Here is a 27381-nt window from a genome sequence, read left to right as displayed (position 1 = left end):
AGGAGATGAGAGAATTGGCAGGCTGTTTATACTCCTTTCTATTGCTCCACCTGTCTAAAGTGGACAGTTACAATCAACTGTTAATGTCTCTGGTTCCTAATTCTAATTTGAAAATGTTCACACCTAGCTTGTCCCTTTCTTAGAGCATAGGTTACTTGATGGAACAACCAAAACCTATAATTTTAACAGAGCCTTCTATTATAAGTATAAAGTATGTGGGTTCCAATTTATATTTTTTAAAACATGTGGTATTAAATTGCATATCTCATGTTGGGCTAAAATGAGTTTAAACATGCAATGATAACAAAGAATAGTTATGTTTACTACTTTCTTTTAAAAGGATATATGTTTTGATTCTTTATATTTAAATATTCCTTAGGTGGTATTCAGGTTATGTACAAAGAAGGGGTTTTTGTTTGCTTAATATTTATTGCATCAAAAATGGGACAGGAATGGAATGAGGAATGGTTGGCCAATGGTTACCAAGTTAGAGTCAGATAGGAGTAAGAAGTACTGGTGTGTTATTACTCAGTAAGCGAGTATAGATAATGATTGCTGTATGTTTCAAAAAGCCAACCAAAGGATTTTTATGTTTTCATAATAAAGAAATGCTATCTGTCTGAGGAGATAGATATGTTTACCCTCATTTAAACATTACACAATGTATACATGTATTGAAATATCACATGGTATCTTATTAGTATGTACAGTTTTTATGTGTACAGTTTTTATGTATCAGTTACAACTAAATTTAATTTAAACTAAGAGAACAGGTCTGTAGAAAGAAAAGTACTATATTTTTCAGAAGCTACTAAGCTAAGAGGGGAAACAGTACTTTAAACACCATAAAATTCTGCATAAATCCTTGGCTTTTCACTAATTAACAAAGTCATCTAAGCTCTAAATTGATAAGATGAAAATGGAGGTAGCAGTAACCATGATAAACATTTTCTAGGAAATAAAACTGGTCGCTCAGTCTTAGGTTTGACACCCTGAATTCTTATTTGACATGAGTTGCAGAGGCATGTTTGAGGTTGAGAAATTTGTTGCAAGCAGATAGACTGTATGGTTTGTTGACTGTGAAAATGACACAAAGACTCAGTTAAAATAGTTTCACTCTGGAAGAACTTGAGGCTGGAGGCACATCAGAAAGATTGCTTGTCTCAGTTCTGACACATTCCCTTTGCTCTGTGGCTTGTCTAATGTGTGATTGTTATTCTAGCTTGTGGGTGCTGAGTTGTGTTGCTCCTTTGTCTTAAACATAGTTCTGGCAGTTCCACTGTCTGCATTTTGGACGCATATGTTTCTACAACAAAGTCTCTCTGGAAAATGACTTCACAGATTCCAAACCCAGTCTGCTGGTAATGTGTAGAAAATTCCTTATGGTATTGGCAAGGATCTTGGAGTTGAATTAAAAGTTTTGGGGTTAATTCACATATATCTTTCCCACTCCCATTCTTATGTTTTCTTTTTTAAAAGTTTTAAGTATGAATTCCTACCTCACTGTTACACCCCCTAAAACACCATTCAGTAAAACAGTGATGATCAGATTTTTTCACCCTTGGGGAAGATTTCTGTTTCAGAAGTCAAAGATGTTTAGCTCAGTTGATGAGGCTCCCTCTGCCTTTGATCTCTGCCATGTCTCAAATTCTGCCTTTCCTTTACACAGTATCACTGCATGAAAGGATGTTTCTAAAAATAGTAAACAGTGTCTAATCATAAAGTCATACATGTCTGTTGGCCTATTTCTCTACGTCCAACCTACCAAGACCTCTTAGATGGGCATTCTCATTCCCAGAGGTTAGCCAGTATACTTAGGATTCCCTATAATAAAGCATTAATTCCATTCAAAATTTGGGGTAAATCTTTTTATTAAAAACATAAATCAATATAAAGTTGAATGTAGAGTATGTATGCATTTTATAGGAAATTTCAAATACCTATCTGAACTCCTTCCTCAAACGGCCCAGCCCTTGATTTTCTTCCCTCAGAGAAAAGCTGAAGCTGCTCCTGCAGTGCACATGCCTTTCTCTCCTTCTTTTGATTAATTTGGCTAAGGATTTGTTGCTTTTTCTCATCTTTTCAAAGAGACAATGCTTTACTTCATTGATTCTTTTTATAATTCTTCTAGTCCCTATATCATTAACTTCTGCCCTGATCTTTATTATTCCTTTCTATTTCTTTTAGGTTTGTCTCATTGTGTTTTTCTTTTTCTAAGTGCTTGAGGTACAACCTTAGGTTATTTATTTTTTTAAATGTGGGCACTTAAAGCTATAAGCTTCCTCCTAGCACTGCCTTTGCTGTGTGTCTCAAAGTTTCTGGTAAGTTGTGCTTTTGTTTTCATTTGATTCTAGGAGTTTTTTTAAATCCTTTCCCCATTTCTTTGATGACCCACTGATCATTCAAAAGAGAAAGACATAGGAAAACAATCTCATTCTCAGTAGGCTCAAAATACATAGGAATAACCCTAAGTAGGTGAAAGACTTCTATAATGAAAACTATAAAACTTTGAAGAAAGAAATTGAAGACATAACTGAAAGCAATCTACAAATTCAATGCAATTCCCATAAAAATTCCAATGTATTTTTTCACACAAATGGAAAAATCAATGCTAAAAATCATATGGAAGTACAAAAGACCCAGAATAGCCAAAGCAATTCTATGCAAAAGAAGTAACACTGGAGGGATCACCATATCTGACTTCAAATTATACTACAGAGACAAAGTAACAAAACAGTATGGTATCAGTACAAAAACATAGAATAGATGATCCAGAAATAACCCCATACATCCACAGCCATCTAATTTTCAACAAAGGTGACAAAAACCCACCTTAATTAAAAGACAGGCAGCAGATGGTGTTAGAAAAACTGGATATTCATAAGTAGAAGATGAAAACTAGATCCCTATCTCTTGCTCTGTACAAAAATAAATTCAAAATGGATCAAGTTGTTAATGTAAAACCTGAAACTTTGAAACTACTAGAGGAAAACATGAAAAAATTCTTGAAGATACAGGCATAGGTAATGATTTTTCTGAGTAGGACACTAGTAGCTAACAAAATAATAAGAATTGACAAACGGTATGGCATCAGTTAAAAAAAACCTTCCATCTAGCAAAGGAAACAACAGAATCAAGAGACAGCTTATACAATGGGAGAAAATTTGCCAGCTATTCACATGGTAAATTATTACTATCTAGAATATATAAAGAACTAAAAAAATTAAACACCAAAAAGAACAAACAATTTATTTAGTGAATGGGCAAGTGGACTGAACAGGTAGTTCTCAAAAGAATCAGCACAAATAGCCAATAAATAAGTGAAGAAATGCTTAAATTCTTAGCTATAAAGGAAATGCAAGTAAAAACATAAAGGTTCCATCTCTTTCCAGATAAAATGGCTATCATCAAGAAAACATGGGATAAATAGCCACAAATGGTGAGAATGTGGGAAAAAAGAACCCTTATACACTGTTTGTGGGAATGTCAGTGCAGTTCCATTGGAAATCAGTATGGAAGGTTCTCACAAAACTAAAAATGGAAGAAGTACAAATACATGAAGAAATATTCAACACCTTTAGTCATAAAGGAAATGCAAATCAAAACTACACTGAGATTCCATCTCACTCCAGTCAGCTGGGCCATCATCAAGGAAACAAACAAGAAATGCTGGGAAGGATGAGGGCAAAAGAACTGTTGTTGAGAATGTAATTAGTGCAGCCTATCAAGAAAAGAGCTTCCTCATGACCTTGTAATACTACTGTTATCTCAAGGGGTGTCAATTGATAAACAACAGAGATGCAAAGACATTTTTATCACAGTACTAGTCACAATATCCAACCTGTAGAATCAACCTGGGTGCCCAAAATTGAATGGATAAAAAAATGTGTTATATATACACTGTATAGAACTATTCAGCCATAAAAAAGAATGAAATTAAGATGCTGGCCATAAAACAGATTGAACTGGAGAGCATCATAAAGATTTAGGCCAAGCTCAAAAAGCCAAATATCACATGGTTTTGTCCATATGCAGAATCTAGACCTAAAATGATGATGATGATGATGTAGATAATAGATTGATTATCTTCAAGGGGAATCAGTTGGATGGGGGAGAGGAAAAAGAAAGTGTAGTGGGGGGTGAAGAGGATTGAAGTATGTGGCATGTATATGTGAAGAAAGCATAATGAAATCCACCAAATACTGTTTGAAAATGGAAGGGAGAAGTAGGGAGGTATTAAAAGAATATCATAGAGGCAGAGAACTTGTTCAAAGTACACTACATGCATCAATAGAATTATCACAATGAAGTCTACTTGTGCTATTAATGAATGCTAAAAAGAACAACTAAAAATAGAATCACTATATATTCCTGTTATTCCACTCTTACACATCTATCCAAAGGACGGTAAATCAGCACACAATAAAGATACCTGCACATGCATGTTTATAGCAGCACTATTCACAATGGCTAAACTATGGAATCAGTCTAGGTGCCCACCAACTAAGGAATGGATAAAGAAAATGTGGTATATATATGCAATGGAGCACTATTCAGCCATAAAGAAGAAGGAAATTATGTCATTTGAGAGGAAATGGATGGAACAAGAGATCATTATGTTAAGCGAAATAAGGCAGACTGAGAAAGACAAGTATCGCGTGTTCTCTTTCATATGCAGTTTCTAATTGAAAAAAATAAATGACATGAATATAAAACAGGGACTGTTTGGGGCAAGGGGGTCTGAGGAAGGTTAAAGGAGAAGACAGTGGGGTGGTGCTGAATACTACCAAAATAGTTTATTTGAATGTATGAAAACAGAATAATGGGACCTGTTCAAAATTGTTTGAGTGGGAGGAGGAGAAAAAAAAGTAATAGTGGAGATGAGTTTTATCAAAGTATATTATATGCCTGTATAGAAAAACGCAAAGAAAACCCTTTGCAGAATTAATAAATAATAATGAAAAAACAAATTGAAATTCTTGACTTCACTGAGACTTTGTTTTCCTGGTCTAGATAACTCTGATTTGCCTACAAGTGAAGATTGTAGCATCAATTTTAGATTGATGGAATCTAAAAATCAAGTGCAAAGTAGTATGAAGTATAAATAATAGAATACCTGCTCTGCAGAACACCAACAACCAAAAGCAGGGAATTATGAGCTACACTTTAGATCATTGATCAGCAGTTCCCCTAAAATTTAATATCTTTTGCCTCCAGGATGAAGTCTTCTAGATAATCTGATATGCCTTGAAGCCACCTTACAAAACAAAGTCTGATGAATGAATGGATTAGAAATATAGCATATACACAATGTGTGTGTGTGAGAGAGTCCTTCTACCCACCTTAGTTATTTTTAATTTCTTTTTATTTATTTATTTCTCTTTATTATTGTTGTCCTGGGCCTCCTTAGTTCTTATGTGGGCTTTTTGGCTAGCTCTAGGAACCAAATTAATACAAGAGCTGATTAGCAAGAGAAAAGCATGAAACTTTTTATTAAATTTATATGTAAATGGGCACCATCACGAGAAAGTAAAGTCCAAAGAATTGATCAAAGCATGATCTTTTATTCTCTTTTGGCAGAGAATAATAATTTAGTGAAGAAATGTCAGGAGAGATTGATCTCTGGAATACGGCAGCAAATTCTAGGGATGTTATAGATTTATGGGTGTGTGTGTAGAGGTTTGTGAAAGACTAGGGTTACTTCAGAATTTGTTTATTCAAACTTCTTTTAAAATAATCAGAAAATCCAGCACCACAGTGAGAGCTGAGAAAAAGCATTAGAAGCCCCATACCTTCCCTGTGTCTTGACTGCTTCATCAGTTCTAAGACACCCATTGCTTCACATTTTAGCAAATGACTACTGATGCATCTTGTAATTATAACCGAGAAACTCTTTCCTGATTGGTGGTATGAAGATCAGTAATTGGTCTTAAAATCCATGGTACCTTAGATTCAATGAAGTATGACACTGATTTGGCTCCTGGAAGCTTTTCAATTTTCAGCCTTTGCTCTGGGAGTCCACTGAAAAATTTGATGTTAGTCATTGGTTTTAAGTAGATTTTTGCATAACATAATAAACAACTAATATTTTTATTACTTCTTTGCAAGGAGATTAAAAATTCAGGAATGGATGTTGAATTTTCTGGAAAAGAAGTAGATGGATTGTCAGGGGCATATGTGGAGGTGGTAATAAGCAGATGTAAAATATAAGATGCCACCAGGCTGGAGTCAGCCAGCACTGCCATTTCTCCGCCAGCTCCTCCTCAGACTGTGTGGCCTAGGGAAGGACAATCAACTACTCTAATGCTCAATCTTTTTTTTTCTCCATTTTTCAAATACATACCATAATAAAAAGTATCTTACTATGCTTTGAGAACTGAATGAGATAAGTGTGTGAAATATATAACACAAAGTCTGGCATGTAGTAAATGCTTTAAATCAGGCCAAGAGACTTTACATATATTGTTATTTAACCTCTGACTTTTGATTGTTAAGAACTATGTAAGCAGATTTTCTAATATTTGATTCCTTACTTTATAGGTGGGGAACATGAAGCATAAACAGGCCAATCAAAGAAAACTGCCTGGGACCACAGAGCCAGTTGCTCTCTGACAAATGGGGACCAGAACCCAGAACACTGAATTCTCACTTCACCATGAAGGGGAAATACATTTTCATATGTCAAATAATGTAGTCCAGCTTAGGAGAGTTATAAATATACTGTATCCTCAATCCCAATAAAAAGCATTGATCTAACACCTATGAGATATTAATACAGTATATATCTGCATCCTTTTAATAAAGGTTTCCTATTTAAATATCTTGCTGCTGTTAATATTTTCTCCATGTCTACAAGTCTTAAGAAGATCTAAAGATGATTGTATTTGTCATCTTTCTGGTACTATAACAAAGACCTAAAGTAACCAACTTAAAAACGTTTGTATTGTCTCACAGTTTCAGAGGTTTCAGTTCATAGTTATTTGGCTCTGTTGCTTTCGGACCTGGAGCAAGATGGCACATTTTGGTAGGGAGCCTGTGATGGAGCAAATCAATCACCTTGAATGGGAAATAAAGAGAGAAAGAAGGAGAGGCTTGGGTCCCCTTTTCTTCTTTGAGGGCACACTCTCTATCCTCCCACCAGGTCCTACTTCTTAAAATTTCTACCACAATAGTGCCAAGCTGGGGACCAAGCCTTTAACAAATGGGCCCCTGGGGACAATTAAGATACAAATGATAGCATTCCATTACTCTAGTTGGCTGTAGACTAAGGTAAATATCTAAGTAGAAAAAAGAAAAAGTGTTCTTTATAAAAGTATTTAGGCTGGTGCTGGTGGCTCATACCTGTAATTCTAGCAATTTGGGAAGCAGAGATTAGGAAGATCGGTGTTTAAGGCCAGCCCAGGCAAATAGTCAAGAGATCCTATCTCAAAAATACCCTACACAAGATAGGGATTGTGGAGTGGCTCAAGCAGTAGAGTGCCTGCCAAGAAGTAGGAGGCCCTTAGTGCAAACCCTAGTGCTACCCCCAAAAAAACCCCCCAAACAACTAAACTATTAAAAAATTTATATTCTTCTTCAAACTTGAGAACCCTCAGAGAGTTCTCTAGCCTGATAGACACCTACACTGTCACAGTTTGGATAATACTGCAAGACATAGGACATGAAGAGAGATGAGTCAGTAATCACAACCTTGACCCATTCAACACCAGCCTAAGGGAGGGTACATGAGAGAAGAGACCCAGAGGGAGTGAGGGAGTGAAGGTTGATGGCTTACTTATGGTAAGAAGTTCCTGTGAGGAAAAGATGAGACCAAAAAGCAGTTCCAGAAGCTGCCTCTGCCATCCATTTGGCCAGGCCATTTTTCTGCACACCAAGCTCTATTATATTTACTATTATATATTATATATACACACCTCAGGAAGACAAATGCACTATCTGCCATGCCATACTCATCTGGATTAGTTTAATATGCTGGTAGTATTGTCCATATTTTTTTATTCCCAGTTTTCCAAGTAATCATGTCAACTATTTTAATTATTTATAAATAAAATCTATGTGTAGAGAAATAATATTAATAACAAGAATCACAAAGGCAATAGTGCAGTGTTTTTATATTAACTTCTACAACCATCAGTCAGTCCAGATAAAAGAGTTGAAGCATTCTTCCTTTATTTGGGAACCGGTCCTGGGATGAGAGATCACAGCTTTAGGTAGGGGCAACAGGGCAGAAAGGGGAAGGGGAAGTAGGAAAAATTTCTGGAAGGGTCTTATTAGAAGATAGGGGTCACATGCATGAAGTTAGGAGCATCTGCTAGAATACTTTAGGATCAGGGTGAACATGGCAGTTCCTGTTAGCTTTCGAGCCAAGGCAGCACTGTGTATTCAGGTTAATACAAACCCTTGGGAGGGACTTCTATTTTTGTGGGTAGTTAGACGCTCTGGTATGGGTTGGGATAGCTTGGTTCTTCTTTCTTCCTCTGCCTTCAACCCCTTGAGCCTGGAGAGGATACTTTTGAGTCTTTTGGCAGGTGGGATTCTCAGATGAGCCCCAAGATTTCCTGATCCTGCAGAGTACATGCCCTTCATAACTGTGAGTTACTCCCATGATTGGGTTATGCTGTATTAGCAGTGGATTATAAAGGTGGGTCTAACCAAACCACATAAGTCCTTTATGTCTGAATGTAGAAGCCAGAGAGAGAGGGCATCAGAGATCCAAAGTGAGAAGGACTGAACTTACCACTACTGGTTGGAGGGTGGAGGGGGCTGTATGGCAAAGAACGAGGGCAGCCTGTCAGTGCTCAGAGTGTCCCCTGGCTGAGCCACCAAGAAAAGAGGCACCTTAAGCCTACAACCACAGGAACTAAATTCTGCCAATGACAAGGATGAGCTTGAAGCAAGATTGTACCTAAAACCTCCATGTGAGACATTACCTTGGCTGACATATTATTTCAAGTTTTTACCTTGCAATAGACTGAGCAAATTATCTGGCCACACTATGCTGGATTTTTGGCCTGCAGAATTTGTAACACAACAATAGGAAATTAATACAACTTTCTTTAATACATTTCCTTTATGATTTACAGCATATTCTTTTGCCTTGGGAGAAATATCTTTCTGATTATAGAGTAACAGTTGCATTTCTCCTGAGCAATTGTGGCAAGTTTTCATCCCCTGGGATCCATGAACTAGATAGCAAGCCTGGCCTCTTTTTTTGACAAATACACGGAGATCAATCTCCACTCTAACCCAATGCTGCATGTCCCATTGTCATGGGACATTCAACTGATCCTGGAGCTCCATTCTTTTTTGGCTAAATGTACATGCTCAGGTATTTTGTAAATAGTATGAAATCCTTTCTGAAGCAGACAAGGAACACACACACACACACACACACACAAACACATACACACAATTTCCTCTGTATCTACACGTTTAAGATACTTCGTAGGTACAAGAAATTGGGAACTCATGATTGAAAATTGGACCCTTCATTTTAAATTTAAAGTACCTGGGAAGGTGTTTTGATGGCAAAGAAAATACATTAATCATGTTATTTGGAAATATAGCTGTCTCAAAATAAATTTTTCCTATGTTTCCCTATTGTTTGAAAATGCACATATAGAATAATTTATGTTACATATAAATTGATTCTTTTAGTATTGAAGGCTAACTTCCTTCTTAAGTGATAGTGCTTTTATGTCATCATATTCCTTCCATACAATTTTGTGTACTTATGCTCCTACAGATCATACCTTTACTAAAGTCAAATCATGTCCAAATATACTCCAAAAGCCAAGGGGAGAGAAGCTAGGGGACAGTGCCACAAAAGTGCATTAAAAAGAGAAGGGCATTTGGAGGATGGATACAAGGATTCTACAGGTGTCACAGAGAGAACTTGCTCACTGTCATCTCTTGTGCAGCCCTGGGGATGCAGTAGAAAATATGTATCTTCCTTTAAGGAAGTGATCTCTAGCAGACAGGGCAACTGATTATCTCAATGAAATGTAGTCTGACGTACAGACAGGGTTTTCCTGGGTGCCTGTAGAAGTCCAGTGGGGGTATTCAGCTCAGCTGAAGAAGAGGGAGGGCTGTAATGAGGAAGGGTATATTAGTCAAAATTCTTATGAGAAACAGTATCAGCAAGCTTTATGGAGACAAATAGAAAGCAATTTATTATGAAGTAATTAGCTCATAAAATTATCGAGGCTGAGAAGTCCTACAATCTGCCATCTTAAAGGTGGAGGCACCTTTAAGCAATGCCATAATATTATTCAGTCTAAGTTCAAAGGCACAAGAAGTAAGGGACCCAATGGTGTAAACCCCTGTCTTGTCAGAAGGCTTGAGAACCAGGAGAACTAATATCCAAAGGGAGGAGAAGATGAATGTTCCAGCTTAAGCAGAAAGAACAAATTCACTGTTTCCTTTGTTCTATTCAGGCCCTCAAAAACTGGCAGATACCTACATGCATTGGTCAGGTGATCTTTTTTAAGTCTACAGATTTCAGCAGTAATCTTCTTCAAAAAAATCTTCACACAAACCTTCACGGACACACCAAAAATAACGTTGGACCAGTTATCAGGGCATCCCTTAGCCCTGTCAAATTGATCCATAAACTTAACCATCACAGAGGGGAAGGGAAGGCTGACTGAAATTGGTAAGCACAGAAAGTTTCTAGAAGGAGATTCCTGAACTAAATATTTCTGGGTAAGAAGAAGTGAGCCAGATAAGGAAGTGGACAAAAGATGCTGCAGGCCAAGGGAATCCCTACAGAAAGGACAAAAGATGCAAACCAGCTTGGTGTTGGGAGCCATAGCACAGCCAAATCCTGGGCCAGCATGTGTGATGGGGATATGTGATGAGGCTGTGCAAGGGACAGGATTGTTTTGCCATGTTTAGCATGTTTTCATTAATTCATTCAGGTTTTAATTTATTCTTGTTTATTTTTTATTGTAGTGTACATTTAGGAATTTGAACTTCACCCTATAGGCAAGAAAAAGCTATTGAAGACTTGGATCATTTTTGATTATTGATAAACAATGCTTTTATTTTAAATTATAAAATGTACTTTTATTTTATTTTTCATTTTTCTTTTATTATTCATATGTGCATAAGAGGCTTGGTTCATTTTAAAATGTACTTTTAAACGTAATACCTACTCATTGTGGACAATTGTGACACTTTAAAAAAATTTTTTTATTGAGATGTCTTTTCTTTTTTTAAAATTTCTTGTATTCATATATGCATACAATGTTTGGGTCATTTCTCTCCCCTTCGCCCACCCCCTGCCCCCTCCCTCTTCCCCTCAATCCCCTCGCTTCCAGGCAGAAACTGTTCTGCCCTTATCTCTAATTTTGTTGAAGAGAGAGTATAAGCAATAAAAGGAAGGACCAAGCGTTTTTGCTGTTGAGATAAGGACAGCTTAAAACAGGGAGGGGTGTAATACTTAGATTTGCATTCAAGGATCACTCTGCTGTAGTGTAGGGACTGCCCCAGGCCTCACCCAGACCTCATGAGCTTGTCCATTCAAAGCACCAACATAAGCCTGGTGGGCACTCAGGGGTGAGAATCTCAAAATTAGAAGTCACAAGGCACAGGCAGAAAGAATAATTTGGAGACAGCTGTAATTGTCTAGGTGAGTGATGATGAAGTTCTGACAGACATTATGAGAGGAAAAGACAGCTGAGTTCTATTAAGTGGTAAAATGAGTGACTTAGGGACTGACTGGAAGAGGGTGTTGTGGAAGAGAGACAAGTCACTTCAACTAAATCTTTTCTCTGTAGTCTCTGAATTTAGATTTTTTTCTTATAAATTCTGAAATTCATAATTATCATCCTTTTAGATCTTGTTTTTTGCATTACCACCATAGTTGAGGGTGCAGGACTGACAAATGCTGTTTGTATCTTAGCATGAGAATGGAACAAAAAGAATGGCCTTCATTTTACTTTTTTAAATAGTTGTTAAAATTGATTTACCTTTAAGTAAATTAAATCATCAGAAATTATGTCAGTGGTGATTCCAAGGGCATAAGCAGTCTGTTTGGTAACAGAAAAGGGCTGCATTGTATGCAGAGCTTTTTCCAGACATCCATCTCCTCTGAATGAATAGCTGAGCAACTTTGACAGATAATACAAAGAAGGATGCACAGGGTATATCCATTTGAGTACAATGGTGAAAATCTGATAGTATTTACTTCCTACTCCTTACATGTTTCTGAAAACATGTCTATAAAATTATTTTGTTTGGTACAAATCTTTTTTTCCCTCACTGACTTGCTTTAAAATATCTAAATTTTATACCCATGTAAACACAGAAAAATATTTTGAAGTTTTAGGCAAAGACAAATTTTTTCTTGCTAATGCAAATCTTTTGTCCTGTGACATGCTACAGGAAACTAATATCCTGGGAGGAGCTAAGAAAAGCTCACTAGGTCTAAAAATGAGCTTCATGTGACCCCAAGTCACACAATCACCTCAAGAGGACTGTTCACATGCAGTGGTTGGTGCATTCTCTATCTAAATGCATCAGTGGTGAGCCTCCTGCTGCCAAAGGATTGCTGGATCAGATGATGAACGAGTAGGCACTGCCCCTTCTCTCACTTATGGCAGGAAAGTCCTTAATCTTTAGAAAGCTCTCTCTCTCTTTTTTTTTTACAGGTTTTTAAAATAACTTTTATTTTTTAAAGTTAACAAGTGCATTATAAGAAACATACACGTGAGCCAAAGAACAAAATCATCCATAGCCACAAACAGTACAGTTGGAATGTCCTCAATCCTGTGTGTACACACAATGATCCATTTTAGGTAACTGAGATCGTATAGTCTGTGTCATGCTTTTCCACATATTATGAATACTCACCAATTCAAAATCCCAAAACTACATGAATATTTTGATAGCCAAGAACACACTACACCAACCAATCTGTTAGGAATCTTTAGAAAGTTCTTTATCTTTCATTAAATACTAGTCAGACTCCAAGAATCTCACACTGTACCCTTCATACATTTCTAGGGGCTATGATGAGAGATGAGGCCCACTCTGGGTGCCTAAGTCCCCTAAATAATAAGACTCACTTATACTCCTGAAATAATTATGGCAATTGTGACAAAATTATCTTCTTAGAAATGTTAATAATATAAAATCCATAGTTCAGTCATCATTTTGAAATAGTCCTCCTTCATCTATCTGCCTGTTCTGCCATCCATCTATCTATCCCTCACAAGTACTCTTACAGAGTGAGTGAATTCCTTTAAGGAAAACATCTTGAATGTGGGGATTAAATTCTTGCTTACAGGAAGTAACTCATTATTTTTGGAGCTTTCAAACTTTCTCTTTACTGTCCAAATGTGCATTTAGCTTTTCTATATTATACTGATACTGAAATTTATTTTGTGACCAGAGATCTGGAATAGTCCCACAGAAAAGCATCTATGGAATCAACTCACAAAGCTTCTAATTGTAATCAACTTTTACTGCATGGTAAACACAGTCATTATCTCATCTCATCCTCAGACAACTTTTCAACAGTCCTGTGAAGTGGGTCCTATTTCTATTACCTATCTATATCATTGTGGATTCAGAAATTGAGGCTCAAAAAGGTTAAATAACTTGCCTAAGGCTGCTAAGCTATTAAGTAGCTGAAATGGGGCTTGAATTTGTAATCGTTTGATAGAGATATTTTGTGGAGCACCTGTCACATGCCAGTTGTTGCTCTTGCAGGTGCTGGGAAACAATCTTGAACAGGACAGGCAGGTAAATCTCTGACCCTAAGGGCTATAATTAGCAGGGGATCAAATGAAGACAAATAACAACACAAGCACCATGAATAAATATAGAGTGACTGGAGATTTATGGAGAATATTTTATATAGGGTGGTTATGGAAGGCCACTCTGAGGAGGTAACATATGAGAAGAAAACTTACAAGGGATGTAGGAGTCAATCATTTAAATACCTGGAGAAAACTTTTCAAGCAGAGGAAGTCCTTCTAGAGAAAACAGGAAGTGCAAACATGTTTGGAAGAGCCAGCTTGTTGTATGCAAGGATCAGAAAGAAGGCTAGAAGTAAGTGAAAAATAAGGAGGCAACAATAGGTCAAGAATCATCCAGGATATGAAGGTTGTGGAAAAAATAATGAATAAAGAAAAGCCATTGGAGAATTTCAAGGAAAATTATTATGGAATGGGATGGAATAAGCAATTCAGGAGTCAGAGGAACTAACTTTAGGATCAAAGTTTCTTAGAAGGCAAGCTAGGACAGGATCCTGGGCACAGATGGAGAGGCTGGCCTGTGACAGTTGTGACAGGAAAGGAAGTATTATATGAGTCTATTGTAGTAGACTGGTTAGATTTTGGTGGATATGCTCTGATTGGCTCAACTTTCTCAGTGAAAGAAGGCAAGTCATCAACTGACAATGGAAAGGGAGAGGGTGGTATAGGCTTAAGAAAAAAGAAGAAAGTGTGAAGCAGTCTAGTTTAAATGTGGGAAAGACAGAGTGTTTTTGAGCAAGAGACATCAAGAGTTCCTGAGATCTGTGGCCAGAAGACTAAGGTAAGATACTTCTGTGGGCTAGGGGGCAAGTCAAGAGTAGGCAGAGAATTGGGTCTAGCTAGCATTAAGTTTTGTTAGGTGAAAGTGACAGATGAGTTAAAATATATGACAGAATCTTGGCTAAGGAAAAAGGTGACAACATGTAGGATCATTCAGTTAGGATCAAAAAATGAGGTGGAGAAGTGAAATGCAAAGGTAGGAGATGATGGTCCAATAGTGGTACTTGGGACTGAGAGTTTGGAAGTGATGAAGCTACTGGATAACTGCTGAAGTAGGGTGTGGATGTTAGGAACTGAACAAGCCAGCTGGGGGATGGATCATTTATTTTATATGAATATGGAAGCTCTCAAGAATCACTAATTCTCTGCAAGCCCCACACAATAGTATGACTTTGAATAATAAAAACAGTGGGCACAAACTTTTGTTTATGCTCATGTGAGCATCCTACATTCCAGATGCAGAGCAGCGGGGTGTAGTTAATGCTGTGGGGATTGGCTGTGTGTATGTGTGTGTATGACTTCTTTGTGTTCTTAATAAACTTCCTACTCTTATTAGTCCAGCAGAGTGCTTGTGCATGCAAAGGCAAGTCTGCATGCATGAACGTGCATGTGCACACATGAATACTCATGCATGCACACACACAGCTAATCCCCATAAGCAATAAGCACCACCATTCTACATGTGCAATTTAGGTTGTCCATATTTTCTTTCTTGCTCAAGGTGTGAATGGTTTCAACAATGCATATTTGGAGATATCTGAAGGAACATCACAGAAACTTCCTAAAGCAAGTTAGTTATCAGAGAGAGCTCCAACCATAACCCACATGACTGTTCCAGGTTATAAGTTGCTCTTTGTAAAGTTAGATTCTCCTGCTCTTGAATAACCTACTTCTGACAAGTTCTTTTCTCCTTACCCAGTAGTCACTGGGCTCAGTGAAAAGCAAAATCTTCTCATAATGGCTTTTTAAAATCCTTAATAAAAGACAAACTAAAGAGGCTTACAAATTTCTAGAAATGGTCTAGAAAGAAAAGGAATGATTCCAGGTAACTAAATTTTTAAATTTTTGGGTTCATGCTGATTATTTAAAATAAGCAAAATATATTTTTTAAAATCTGAAAGTATAGCACTCATACATGCATGTAGCATACATGGGCAATAAAACTAAATAGGTTCCAATTCAACTCAAAGAACTATTTCAAATGGTGACTATTTGTGTCTATGTGCATATGTATAAATTTGGATGTAGGCATATATTGGGCCTATAAACTGAACATTAATTCTAACATTCCACTGATCACCTTTGAAATGTAGTCATTTTTAAGTTTGGACGGTCTGTGTCACAAACGACAGTAGCAAGAAAGAACACAGGCTCGAAAATTATCTATAGCCCTCCCCCATTACAGAAGCACAACTCCTGTCACTGAAGGATCTGTCCCAACCACAACTGTTCCAAACAGCCTGCACTGGACTTTTTTGTCATCATAAGCTTCAATGAATACTAGATCACATTTTAGACATTTCCATCTAGGCTAGGAGGCAGCACTTATCCTTGTAGCCCAGAAAAAGACCTGGGATGGCACAAACACAGTACTTAATTTGCAAGAGTGACAACTGTGATTGATGCAAGCATGGGACTATACCACAACTGGTGCAAACAGTCCTTCATACGCATGAAGGTCTGCCAGGATTGGTATAAATACTCTTGCTACACCCCCTTTCTGGCTATATAAGCAGGCAGTTTGGGTCACTTTTTTTTTATTATTCATTTATTCACATGTGCATACATTGTTTGGGTCATTTCTCCCTCCTGCCCTCCCTTCCAGGCAGAACCTATTCTGCGCTTTTCTCCAGTTCCGTTGAAGAGTAGAAATAAGCAATAAATAAGAAAGACATAGTATTTTTGCTACTTGAGATAAGGACAGCTATACAGAGAGATTCCTAGCATTGCATTCATGTACAAATGTGTTACAACCCAGGTTGATTAATCTCTAACTGATCTTTACACTGGTTCCTGATCCCCTTCTTGTGTTGACCTCTGTTGCTTTAAGGTTTCTGTATTAATTCCTCTGGAGTGGGGACATCAAATGCTTTCATGTTTTGGGTTTTCTATCTAACCCTGTACCTCCGTATATGTTCTCCCCTTGTCATTTGGGTCACTTTTTGAGCCAGCCAGAAGATACCCTCCTGTGCTGCCTCCTGGTGTTGCAACACTAGGCCCAACAAAAGTTTTTCTTGAGTGGTCTTTTCTTGCCTACTTTTGATCTTTGATGAAGAAAGGATGGCAGAAATGGCAGTGGAGTGGTAGCAGCAGTGAAGGTAGAAGCAGCAGAGGTGCAATAGACACAGGTAGAAGGAAAATAAACTGTTGATATAAAATTTAAATATCTAAAAAAGATCCATAATGGTAAGTGAAATCCTGACCATGAGGATGTTCTTGCCTCTCCCAGTCTTCATGTCACTAATACCTTGTTATTCTTTTCTGAAAATAATTTTGTATTTATCTTTTTAAATAGTAATCAATTTTATATAGCAAGGTACCTTTACAAATACTGTTCAATTTCCTTGTTTTTTTTTTTTTTTTGAGTCTGGGTCTACTATATAGCTCAGGCTGGCCTCAAACTCTTGATACTCCTGCCTCAGTCTTCCAAGGGCTGGGATTACAGGGGTGCACCACCACACCTAGTTGATGCTTGCTTTTTTACCTAATAAAATAAAACATATGGAGGACCTTTCTCCATAATTACAACTGGACCCCTAGTTCTCATAACTGCAGGATGTATCATCTAAACTCCCTATTATGGGCACTGGTTTTTCCTGCTGTTTCTATTCTCAGAGTGCAGCTATGAAAATCTTGCCCATGTGTCTTAGATACCATGTGCAAATATGCTCAGGACAAATTTTGATAAATATTACAAAAGGGCCTTTAGAAAAATAGAGCTATCTTTTCCATCTTCTTCATCCCTGGGCACCATCACACTTTAAACATTTTTTCTTTCTGATTGGAACATCTTTTAAAAAATAAATTAATTTTAGAGAAGTTTTAGGTTCACAGCAAAATTTATTGGAAATTACAGAGAGCACCCATATTTCTACTGTCTTGCCCCTACTCCAGCTTTCTTCACTGCATTTTATTCTTTGGGATGCAGTAATGGAGTTGGATCTCAGAGCCTTGCATTTGCTAGGCAACCTCTTTACCATTTGAGCCACACCTGCAGCCCTTCTTGTGTTAGGTGATTTTTCAGATAAGGTCTCATTTCCCTGCCCCTTACCCACCATGCCCAGGCTGGCTTGCGAATGTGATCCTCCTGCCTATATCTCCCACATAACTGTCATCACAAGCACTGCCACCATACCTGGGTTATTGATTGAAATGGGGTCTAGCTAACTTTTTTACTCAGAGAGGTCTCAAACTGCCATCTTCCCAATCTTTGCTTCTCAAGTAGCTGTGATCACAGACATGAGCCACTGTGCCTGGTCCTCCTTCACTATTGACGTCTCATGTAGGATCTACATTTGTTTTAACTCATGAGCCCACACATCATTACCACCTAAAGTTCATAGTTTACATTAGGGTTCACTCTTGGTGTTGTACCATGTATGGGTATTGAATAATGTGTAATGATATTTCGTATTGTATAGGATAGTTTCACTGATCTAAAAATGCTCTGCACTCCTGCTCATCTCCTTTGCCTCTTAACCTTGGCAACTACTTTATTCCTTTTCCTTTCTCTTTCTTTCTTTCTTCCTTCCTTCCTTCCTTTCTCTTTCTCTTTCTCTCTCTCTCTCTCTCTCTCTCTCTCTCTCTCTCTCAGTGCTGAATAATATTCCTTTGTCTGGATATACCACAGTTTATTTATCTATTTTCCTGCTGGAGGATATTTTGGTTGCCTCTAAATTTTGGCAATTATGAGTAAAGTTGCTGCAAACATCCTTGCGCAGGTTTCTGTGTGAATGTGAGGGCATGATTGCTGGATCATATGATCAGAGAGGATCTTTAGTTTTGGAAGAACTTTCTTCCAGAGTGGCCAGACCATTTTGTATTCCCACAGCAGTGCATGAGAGCTCCTGCTGTCCCACATCCTCACCACATTTCATCAGAGCTTTGGAGTTTGATTATTCTAGTAAGTGTGTGGTAGTACTTCATTGCCTTAATTTTTAGTTTCTTAATGACATATAATTCTGAGCATCTTTTCAAATGCTTATTTGACATCTGTGTATCTTTTTTTGGTGAAAGTCTGTGTGGATCTTTGTCCATTTCTTTTTTTTTGGTGGGACTGGCGTTTGAACTCAGGGCTTTGTGCTTGCTGGCAGGTGCTCTATCAGTTGAGCCACATCTCCAGCCCTTTTTTTTTCCATTTCTTAATTGGGGTGTTCATTTTATTATTATTAATAAATTTTAATAATTATTGGTATATTTTAGATATCAGTCCTTTACCTATTGTCCTTTTCTTCTATTTTCTCCCAGTCTGTGGCTTGTCCTTTTATTCTCTTGGTGCAACATCTTTTCATGTGTTTATTGGACATTATGCTTTTTCTCTAAAAACTAACTTTAGGTTCTTTGCTCATTTTTTCTTTTATTATTTATATAGTTTCGCAATACTAAGATTTGAACTCAGGGCTTCACACTTGTGAGACAGGTGCTTGGCATTTCTTAAAGCAGCTTGTCTTTAATGACATGAATGTGTTCTGTGTAATTGAGAAAGCCTTTGCCTGATATTTGTTCATCCTTCTACCATCTTTTTTTCCAACTCTTTATTTTTCAAAGATATTTTCCCATTTAGAGGCTTTTATGCTATGTCATGTGTGGTACTTCTCCTTCATGGCTTTGTGTTCTGCTCAGAAAGGAAGAATAAAAACCACCCTTTCACTTAGGCAGTTGAACCGCACCTTCAGAAAACATCTTCAGACTTAAAGCACTGAAATACCTCTTTAGAATGAGCTCTGAACCTCTTCCTCTGAAACTACAAATTCCTTAATGTTGGACCAGATGCAATCCAAACTTCCAAGTGCCTCTTAGGAGGTTAGCGACCGAGGACAGGGCCCAGGAACATTATCTAGAGGGAGGGAGGATGATGTCACTCTGACTTCCTTTTCTAGAATAAGTCCGTCTGATGCATTTCTCAAAAAACCCCAGATGTTCAAAAGTCCCTCCTGCTTTATTATGATCAAAATTTAAGAAGATTTTTGCTGAAGAAATCAATATGAATAATGTGCTCCATTCTGGGTTAAATAAGCATGAAGGGCTTGGTCAGGAAGTACAGTTGTGGTGTGCTTCATCTGGAAACCTTACATCAGACTCTGGGCCTGCTCATCCTTGGTCCATCCAAAGTGCCCCATAGATTCACTGCCAGAGGCTTAGAATTAGTACTTTGTTATTGCCTGTTTTTTTTTTTTTGTATGTGTACCACTACTCAATTACCTCCATCCCAGACGGGTGCTTTTTGAGGATGGTGATATGCCTTGTTCTACTGACTATCTCAGAGCAGCTTACTGGCAAATAAATGCTGAATGCATAAATGAATGATTAATACTGTAGGCTATACAAAAATGCACAAAGTAACTCTTCTGGGCAGATTTCCAAGGTTGAGGGAACAGAGTATAACATATATTGGTAAGTGAGGGTGGGAAGGCTTAGGAGATGGAATTTGGTTCTAGGGGAAGAGGATTAGAGGCAAGAAGAATTGCACATTATAATACAATTTTCCAGATTAGGAATAACACAAAATGTGGCTGTGGATTCTTAGCTGAAAGAATTCTACCTCACTCCTGTTAGAATAGCCATCATCAAAAACACTACCACCAACAAATGTTGGAGAGGATGTGGAGAAAAAGGAATCCTTATACATTGCTGGTGGGAATATAAATTAGTACAACCACTATGGAAAGCAGAATGGAAGCTCTTCAAAAGACTAAAAATAGAATATCCATATGACCCGGCAATTCTACTCTTCAGGATGTACCCAAAGGACTGTAAGTCAGGTTACAACAAAGTTACTGGCACACCCATGTTTATTGCAGCATTACTAACAATAGCTAAGCTATGGAAACAACAATATGCTGTACCACTGATGAATGGATTAAGAAAGTATGGTATTTATATACAATGGAATTTAATTCAGCCACAAAGAAGAATAAAATTTTGTCATTTGTAGATAAATGGGTGGAACTGGAGAACATCATCATAAGTGAAGTTAGCCAGATTCAGAAGACCATGGGATGTTTATTGCAGCACTATTCACAATAGCCAAGTTATGGAAACAGCCAAGATGCCCCACCACTGATGAATGGATTAAGAAAATGTGGTATCTATACACAATGGAATTTTATGCAGCCATGAAGAAGAACGAAATGTTATCATTCGCTGGTAAATGGATGGAATTGGAGAACATCATTCTGAGTGAGGTTAGCCTGGCCCAAAAGACCAAAAATCATATGCTCTCCCTCATATGTGGACATTAGATCAAGGGCAAACACAACAAGGGGATTGGACTATGAGCACATGGTAAAAGCGAGAGCACACAAGGAAGGGGTGAGGATAGGTAAGACACCTAAAAAACTAGCTAGCATTTGTTGCCCTTAACGTAGAGAAACTAAAGCAGATACCTTAAAGCAACTGAGGCCAATAGGAAAAGGGGAACAGGTACTAGAGAAAAGGTTAGATCAAAAAGAATTAACCTAGAAGGTAACACCCACGCACAGGAAATCAATGTGAGTCAATGCCCTGTATATCTATCCTTATCTCAACCAGCAAAAACCCTTGTTCCTTCCTTTTATTGCTTATACTCTCTCTACAACAAAATTAGAAATAAGGGCAAAATAGTTTCTGCTGGGTATTGAGTGGGGGGAGGGGTGGAGTGGGTGGTAAGGGAGGGGGTGGTGGCAGGGGGGAGAAATGAACCAAGCCTTGTATGCACATTTGAATAATAAAAGAAAAATGAAAACAAAAAAAAAAAGAAGACCATGGGAGATCTTTCCATCTTCTGATGTCTTCTTCAGTTTCTCCCTTCAGTGGTTTATAGTTACATAGGTTGGCAGAATTAACATTGTGAAAATGGTCATACTACCAAAAGCCATCTACATGTTCAACATAATCCCTACCAAAATTGCAATGACATTGTGCACAGAAATAGAAAAATTGATCTTGAAATACATATGGAAACAGAAAAGACCTCAAATAGCTAAACTAATTCTGAGCAAAATGACCAGTGCCGGAAGCATCACAATATCTGACTTCAAACTATACTACAGAGCCATAACAATAAAAACAGCATGGTGTTGGCACAAGAACAGACATGAAGACCAATGGATCAGAATAGAAGCCCACATAAGCCCACACATCTGTACCTAACTGATTTTTGACAAAAGAGCCCAAAACACATGATGGAGAAAAGATGCCTCTTCAACAAATGCTGATTGTCATCCAGTCAAAAAAAATTAACGAATAAACTCTAAAATTGAATGACACCATAAATCTAATGGAGCTGACAGACATCTACAGAGTATTCCATCCTGTAACAGCACAATATACATTCTTCTTAGCAGTCCATGAAACTTTCTCCAAAATAGACCATATTTCAGGTCACAAAGCAAGTCTTAACATTTCTAAGAAAATTGAAATACCCCCTGAGCACTGTCTGACCATAACACAATAAAACTAGAATTCAACAACAAAAGAAACAACAGAAAATACTCAAACAACTGGAAGCTAAACAACACATTGATCAATGATCAGTGGGTCATTGAAGAAATAAGGGAGAAATATAAAAAATTCCTGGAACTTAATGAGAATGAAAGCACACCCTATCAGAATCTATGGAATACAGCAAAAGCAGTCCTAAGGGGAAAGTTTATAGCCATGAATGCATATATTAAAAACACAGAAAGATCTTAAATAAATGATCTAATGCTGCATCTCAAACTCCTAGAAAAGCAAAAACAAGCTAAATACAAACTTAGCAGGAGAGAAATAATAATAAGAATCAACAAAATAGAGACCAAAAAAATCCAGATTTACAAACACCTGACAATTCTGACTAAAAGGAGGGAAAAGACCCAAATTAATAAAATTAGAAATGAAAAAGGAGAAATAACAACAAACACCCAGAAAATCAAAGGAATCGTCAGGGACTACTTTGAAAATCTATATGACTATCCAAAATTGAACCAACATGATATTAAATACCTAGACACATCTATAACACATAATGAAATTGAAGCAGAAATAGTCTCCCAAAAAAGAAAAGTCCAGGTCCTGACAGATACACAGTCAAATTTTAACAGATAATTAAAGAAGAAATAATACCAATACTCCTCAAACTTTTCACGAAGTAGAAAGGGAAGGAACACTGCTAAACTCATTCTATGAAGCCATTTTTACACTCATCCCAAACCTGACAAGAACACAACAAAACAAGAATTACAGGCCAATCTCTTTAATGAACAGAGATGCAAAAATCCTCAATAAAATATTGGCAAACCAAATTTAACAGCATCTCAAAAAGATCATAAACCACAATCAAGTGGGCTTCATCCCAAGGATAGAGGGATGCTTTATCATATGCAAATCATTAAATGTAATACAGGACATTAACAGAAGCAAAGACAAAAACCACTTGAGCATCTCAATAGATGCAGAAAAAGTCTTCGTTAAAATTCAACATCCTTTCATGGTAAAAGTTCTGATGAAACTAGGAATAGAAGGAAGGTACCTCAACATAATAAAGGCTATTTATGACAAACCAACATAATAAAGGTTATTTTAGCCAACATCATACCAAATTAGGATAAGCTGAAAACATTCCCTCTAAAGTGAGGAATGAGACAAGGGTGTCCACTCTCTCCAACAATGAACAGATTGAGAAAGAATATAGGAAAACAATTGCATTTACAATCACCTCAAAAAATACTTAGGAATAAACTTAAGAAAGGATGTGAAAGACTTCTATAAGGAAAAGTATAAACCATTGAAGAAAGATATCAAAGAAGACTACAGAATATGGAAAGATCTTCCATGCTCATAGTTTGGTAGAATCAACATGGTGAAAATGGCTATATTATCAAAATCAATCCACAAGTTCAATGTAATTCCCATCAAATTCCAATGACATTCATCACAGATATTGAAAAATCAACCCTAAAGTTCATTTGAAAGCACAAAAGACTGCAAGTAGCCAAGGCAATACTAAACAAAGAGTAATGCTAGAGGTACCACAATACCTGACTTCACTATACTAAAACACAAAGCAATAAAAACAGCATGGTATTGGCACAAAAACAGATATTAAGATCAGTGGAACAGAGTACAAAACCTACATATGAATCCACACAGCCATGCCCACCTGGTTTTCCGCAAAGGAGTGAAAAACATACGATGGAGAAAAAACAGCTTCTTCAACAAATGTTTCTGGGAAAAATGGATTTGTGCATGCAGGAAACTGAAACTAGATCCATGTCCTTCACCCTGTAGAAGTATAAACTCCAAGTGGATTAAGGACCTTAATATAAGGCCTGAAACTTTTACACTAGTACAGGAAAGACAAGGGAACACACTGGAATTAACAGGCATAGGCAATGACTTCCTCAACAGAACTCAAATGGCTCAGCAACTTAGAGAAAGGATTGACAAATGGGACTACATGGAATGAAAAAGCTCTATCCAACAAAAAAAGGTCTCTAAATTGAAGAGGCTACCTATAGAATGGGAGAAAATTTTTGCCAGCTATACATGTGACAAGGGATTGATAACCAGGATATACAGGGAGCTCAAAAAACTAAGCTTCCAAATTTCAATGACCCAATGAAGAAATGGGCAAAAGAACTGAATAGAGATTTTTAAAAGGAAGAAGTACAAATGGCTAAGAAACACATGAAGAAATGCTCAACATCCCTGGCCATAAAGGGAAAGTAAATCAAAACCATGTTAAAATTCCACCTCACTCCTGTTAGAATGGCTACCTTCAAGAACACAAACAACAACAAATGTTGGAGAGGATGTGAAGAAAAAGGAATCCTCATACACTGCTGGTGGGAATATACATTAGTACAACCACTATGGAAAGCAGAATGGAAGCTCTTCAAAAGACTAAAAATAGAATTTCCATATGATCCTGCAATTCTGCTCTTCAGGATGTACCCAAAGGACTGTAAGTCAGGTTACAACAAAGTTACTGGCACACCCATGTTTATTGCAGCATTACTAACAATAGCTAAGCTATGGAAACAACAATATGCCATACCACTGATGAATGGCTTAAGAAAGTATGGTATTTATATACAATGGAATTTAATTCAGCCACAAAGAAGAATGAAATTTTGTCATTTGTAGGTAAATGGGTGGAACTGGAGAACATCATTATAAGTGAAGTTAGTCAGATTCAGAAGATCAAAAGCCACATATTTTCTTTCACATGTGGAATATAGACCTAATACAAATACAGCAATATTACAAAAAACAGGTCAAGCTATGGGGAGGCCACATATGAAGGGAGGGGGTAAAAGAAGGAAGTTAAGATTGATTGATGTACTCTCTATACAAGAATGAATATTGAATTTTTAAACTGGCTGAAATCCCATAAGAGAGGAGAAGGTAGAAAGAAGAAAAATGGAAGAAATGAACCATATCAGGCTATAAATCCCTGTGCAGCTATCTTAAACAAGCAAAAATGTCATTGTTTCTTTTCTTTTACAAAATCAGAGAATAGGAGGGCAGAAGAGGTCCTGCCTGTCGCAGGGGGATTGGTACCAGTGTGAGGGAGGATGAGGTGGGGAAAGGGTGTAGGAGGGTGAATATGGTTTAAATGCTGTGTGTACATGCATGTAAACAGAAAAATGATACCTATTCCAGAAATGGGGGGAGGAAGGGATAAAAGAGAGTGGTAGAGGGGGTCAATTCAACTATGATATATTTGAAGAACCTTTGTAAATATCACAATTTACCCCTACCCAGCACAAGGATAAAAAATTTAAAAAATAAAAAGAAAATATATCAGATATAAAGAGAAACAACATAAGAAATACAATCTTGGATTATATACAGCGCAGCCTCTAAATCTGGGGTCCTTTTATTTCAGAGTAGGTAGCAAATTGTCCTCTTCTTGCTTCTCTCTGGTGACCTTTCCTCAATTGCCTCTTTAAACGACTTGTGCCATGGTAGCAAAGGGTAGACATGGATGTGGAATTGGCTTTATTCCACTCCTCCTTTTTTTGGTAACCATTAAGTATGTGTAGCCTTCCCTAACTTCTCCCTGCCCATTCTGCTATGTGTCCCTTTGTGGCAAACACAGGCTAGCATCCAGACACACTGGGCCCCTCAGGATGAAGGCAGCTGAAATTCAGGTGTGAAGCCCACTTCTCTTACCACTGATCACTAAAAGCCTTAATCAGCACCTCTTCAGGGCACTGCCAAACCAATTTGTGAATGACAAAGCAGTATTAGTTTCCAAGTCACAGTTCTTTCTAAATCATTCACAGAAAAGTATAAATAATTAATGCTAAAGAATTATAGAAATGTGTTCCAAAGAAAGCTTTATTCACAGCTGTTAAGCATATCTCTAGTTGAAACACTTGAGCATCTATAGAAAATACTGAAGTTGGCATATCTCTAACAAGTAGAATGCATTTTAAGAAGTTGGCTTTGGGTCTCATTCCTCTTCACTATCTTGAGATATGTCTATTTTTAATCCATCTTTCAATATATCTCCATGTGCATAAGTAGTACACAAACACACACACATACAAGGACAGAATAGGAAGACAGAAAAGCACCAGAATTGAGTTTGACCAAAGAGGAAACACCAAGACTTACTGGAGCTGCTGAGTTTTTGACAGTGACACTGGGGGTAGTAGCTCGCAGGGCTCCACTCACCCCATGGTAGTATTTGAAGCAGATCTTAGTTTCAGCTGAAAAACAGAAATAAAATGAGACTGAGAAGCAGGGTATAATCCCAGAAGAGACAGCCATGGATAGAGATGACATTTCCAGAACTGCAACCTCCCTCCCTCCTCCCATGAGCCAGCCAAGCCACACCTGGTGATTATAGCTTCATTGACAAGTCTGACTTTCTAAACATATGACATCATACATTGTTTTGGCCTTAACATTTTTATGCCCAAATTAAATCCATTATTTAGACAACTTAGCATTCATTCTATCCCATTGGAAGTTGTTGCTTTTAAACCATTTTTCTAAAAGTTTAGGTAGTTTGATGCCGACAACCAATCTGTTTCTTCATAATTGCCTATTATTTAATTCATTGCAATTACCTTCATGGTGCTTTTAAGGAAGACTTTGAGAAAATGCTTCTCCATATTTTCTAAACTTCTCTATATATCAATGACAACTTCTTTGCATTATGATTTGTTTTCCTTCAGAGTTCTATAGTTGGTAAGCAGAAGAGATAACGCTTTGAATTGGAACTTCAGCTTCACTATTTACTCTATTTGCTCTGTGAGACAACAAGCAAGTCTTTTTACCTCTATGTAGCCCACATTCCTTATGTGTAAAGTGGAATGAACAAGAATATGTACCTCATGAGATATTGGGTAAGCAAATAAAAACTTTTAGTTCAATACAGTGTTCAGTAAACGTTAGAGATGATGAGGATTTGGTGACTAAACAATGACATACTCCATTGCCTTCTGGTATTTAGTTTTATACATGAAAAAATTTCAGGTGACCTTTTTAGTTCATTTGATAGTGACCTGTTTTCCAAATTAACTCTTTATAGGAATTTTTTCTTAAACTTTGAAAACTTTAACAGGCTACATCTTGGGCCATTATATTAATTTTGTTTGGAGCAACATGAGAACTCTTCAATTTGAGATTCTGTTTCTCAAAT

At 37.3% G+C, this 27381-nt stretch overlaps 1 protein-coding gene across 14 annotated transcripts in view; it reads right to left on the bottom strand.

Moving 5' to 3' along the window:
- The window catches only part of Hecw1 (HECT, C2 and WW domain containing E3 ubiquitin protein ligase 1), a 419560-nt gene that overhangs the window by 169925 nt on the left and 222254 nt on the right, over window positions 1-27381 (bottom strand). For all 14 annotated transcript variants that reach the window (XM_074065380.1, XM_074065387.1, XM_074065388.1 and 11 more), the window contains one exon: window positions 26349-26443. In XM_074065380.1, coding sequence (XP_073921481.1) covers window positions 26349-26443 — 95 coding nt within the window. The remainder of the gene's footprint in view (window positions 1-26348; window positions 26444-27381) is intronic.

The sequence above is a fragment of the Castor canadensis genome, chromosome 2 (genome assembly GCF_047511655.1).
Source record: "Castor canadensis chromosome 2, mCasCan1.hap1v2, whole genome shotgun sequence".
In the NCBI taxonomy this organism is placed as follows: domain Eukaryota; kingdom Metazoa; phylum Chordata; class Mammalia; order Rodentia; family Castoridae; genus Castor; species Castor canadensis.
Note: the sequence above shows the minus strand (reverse complement) of the source record. Positions and strands in the feature narration are given on the sequence as shown.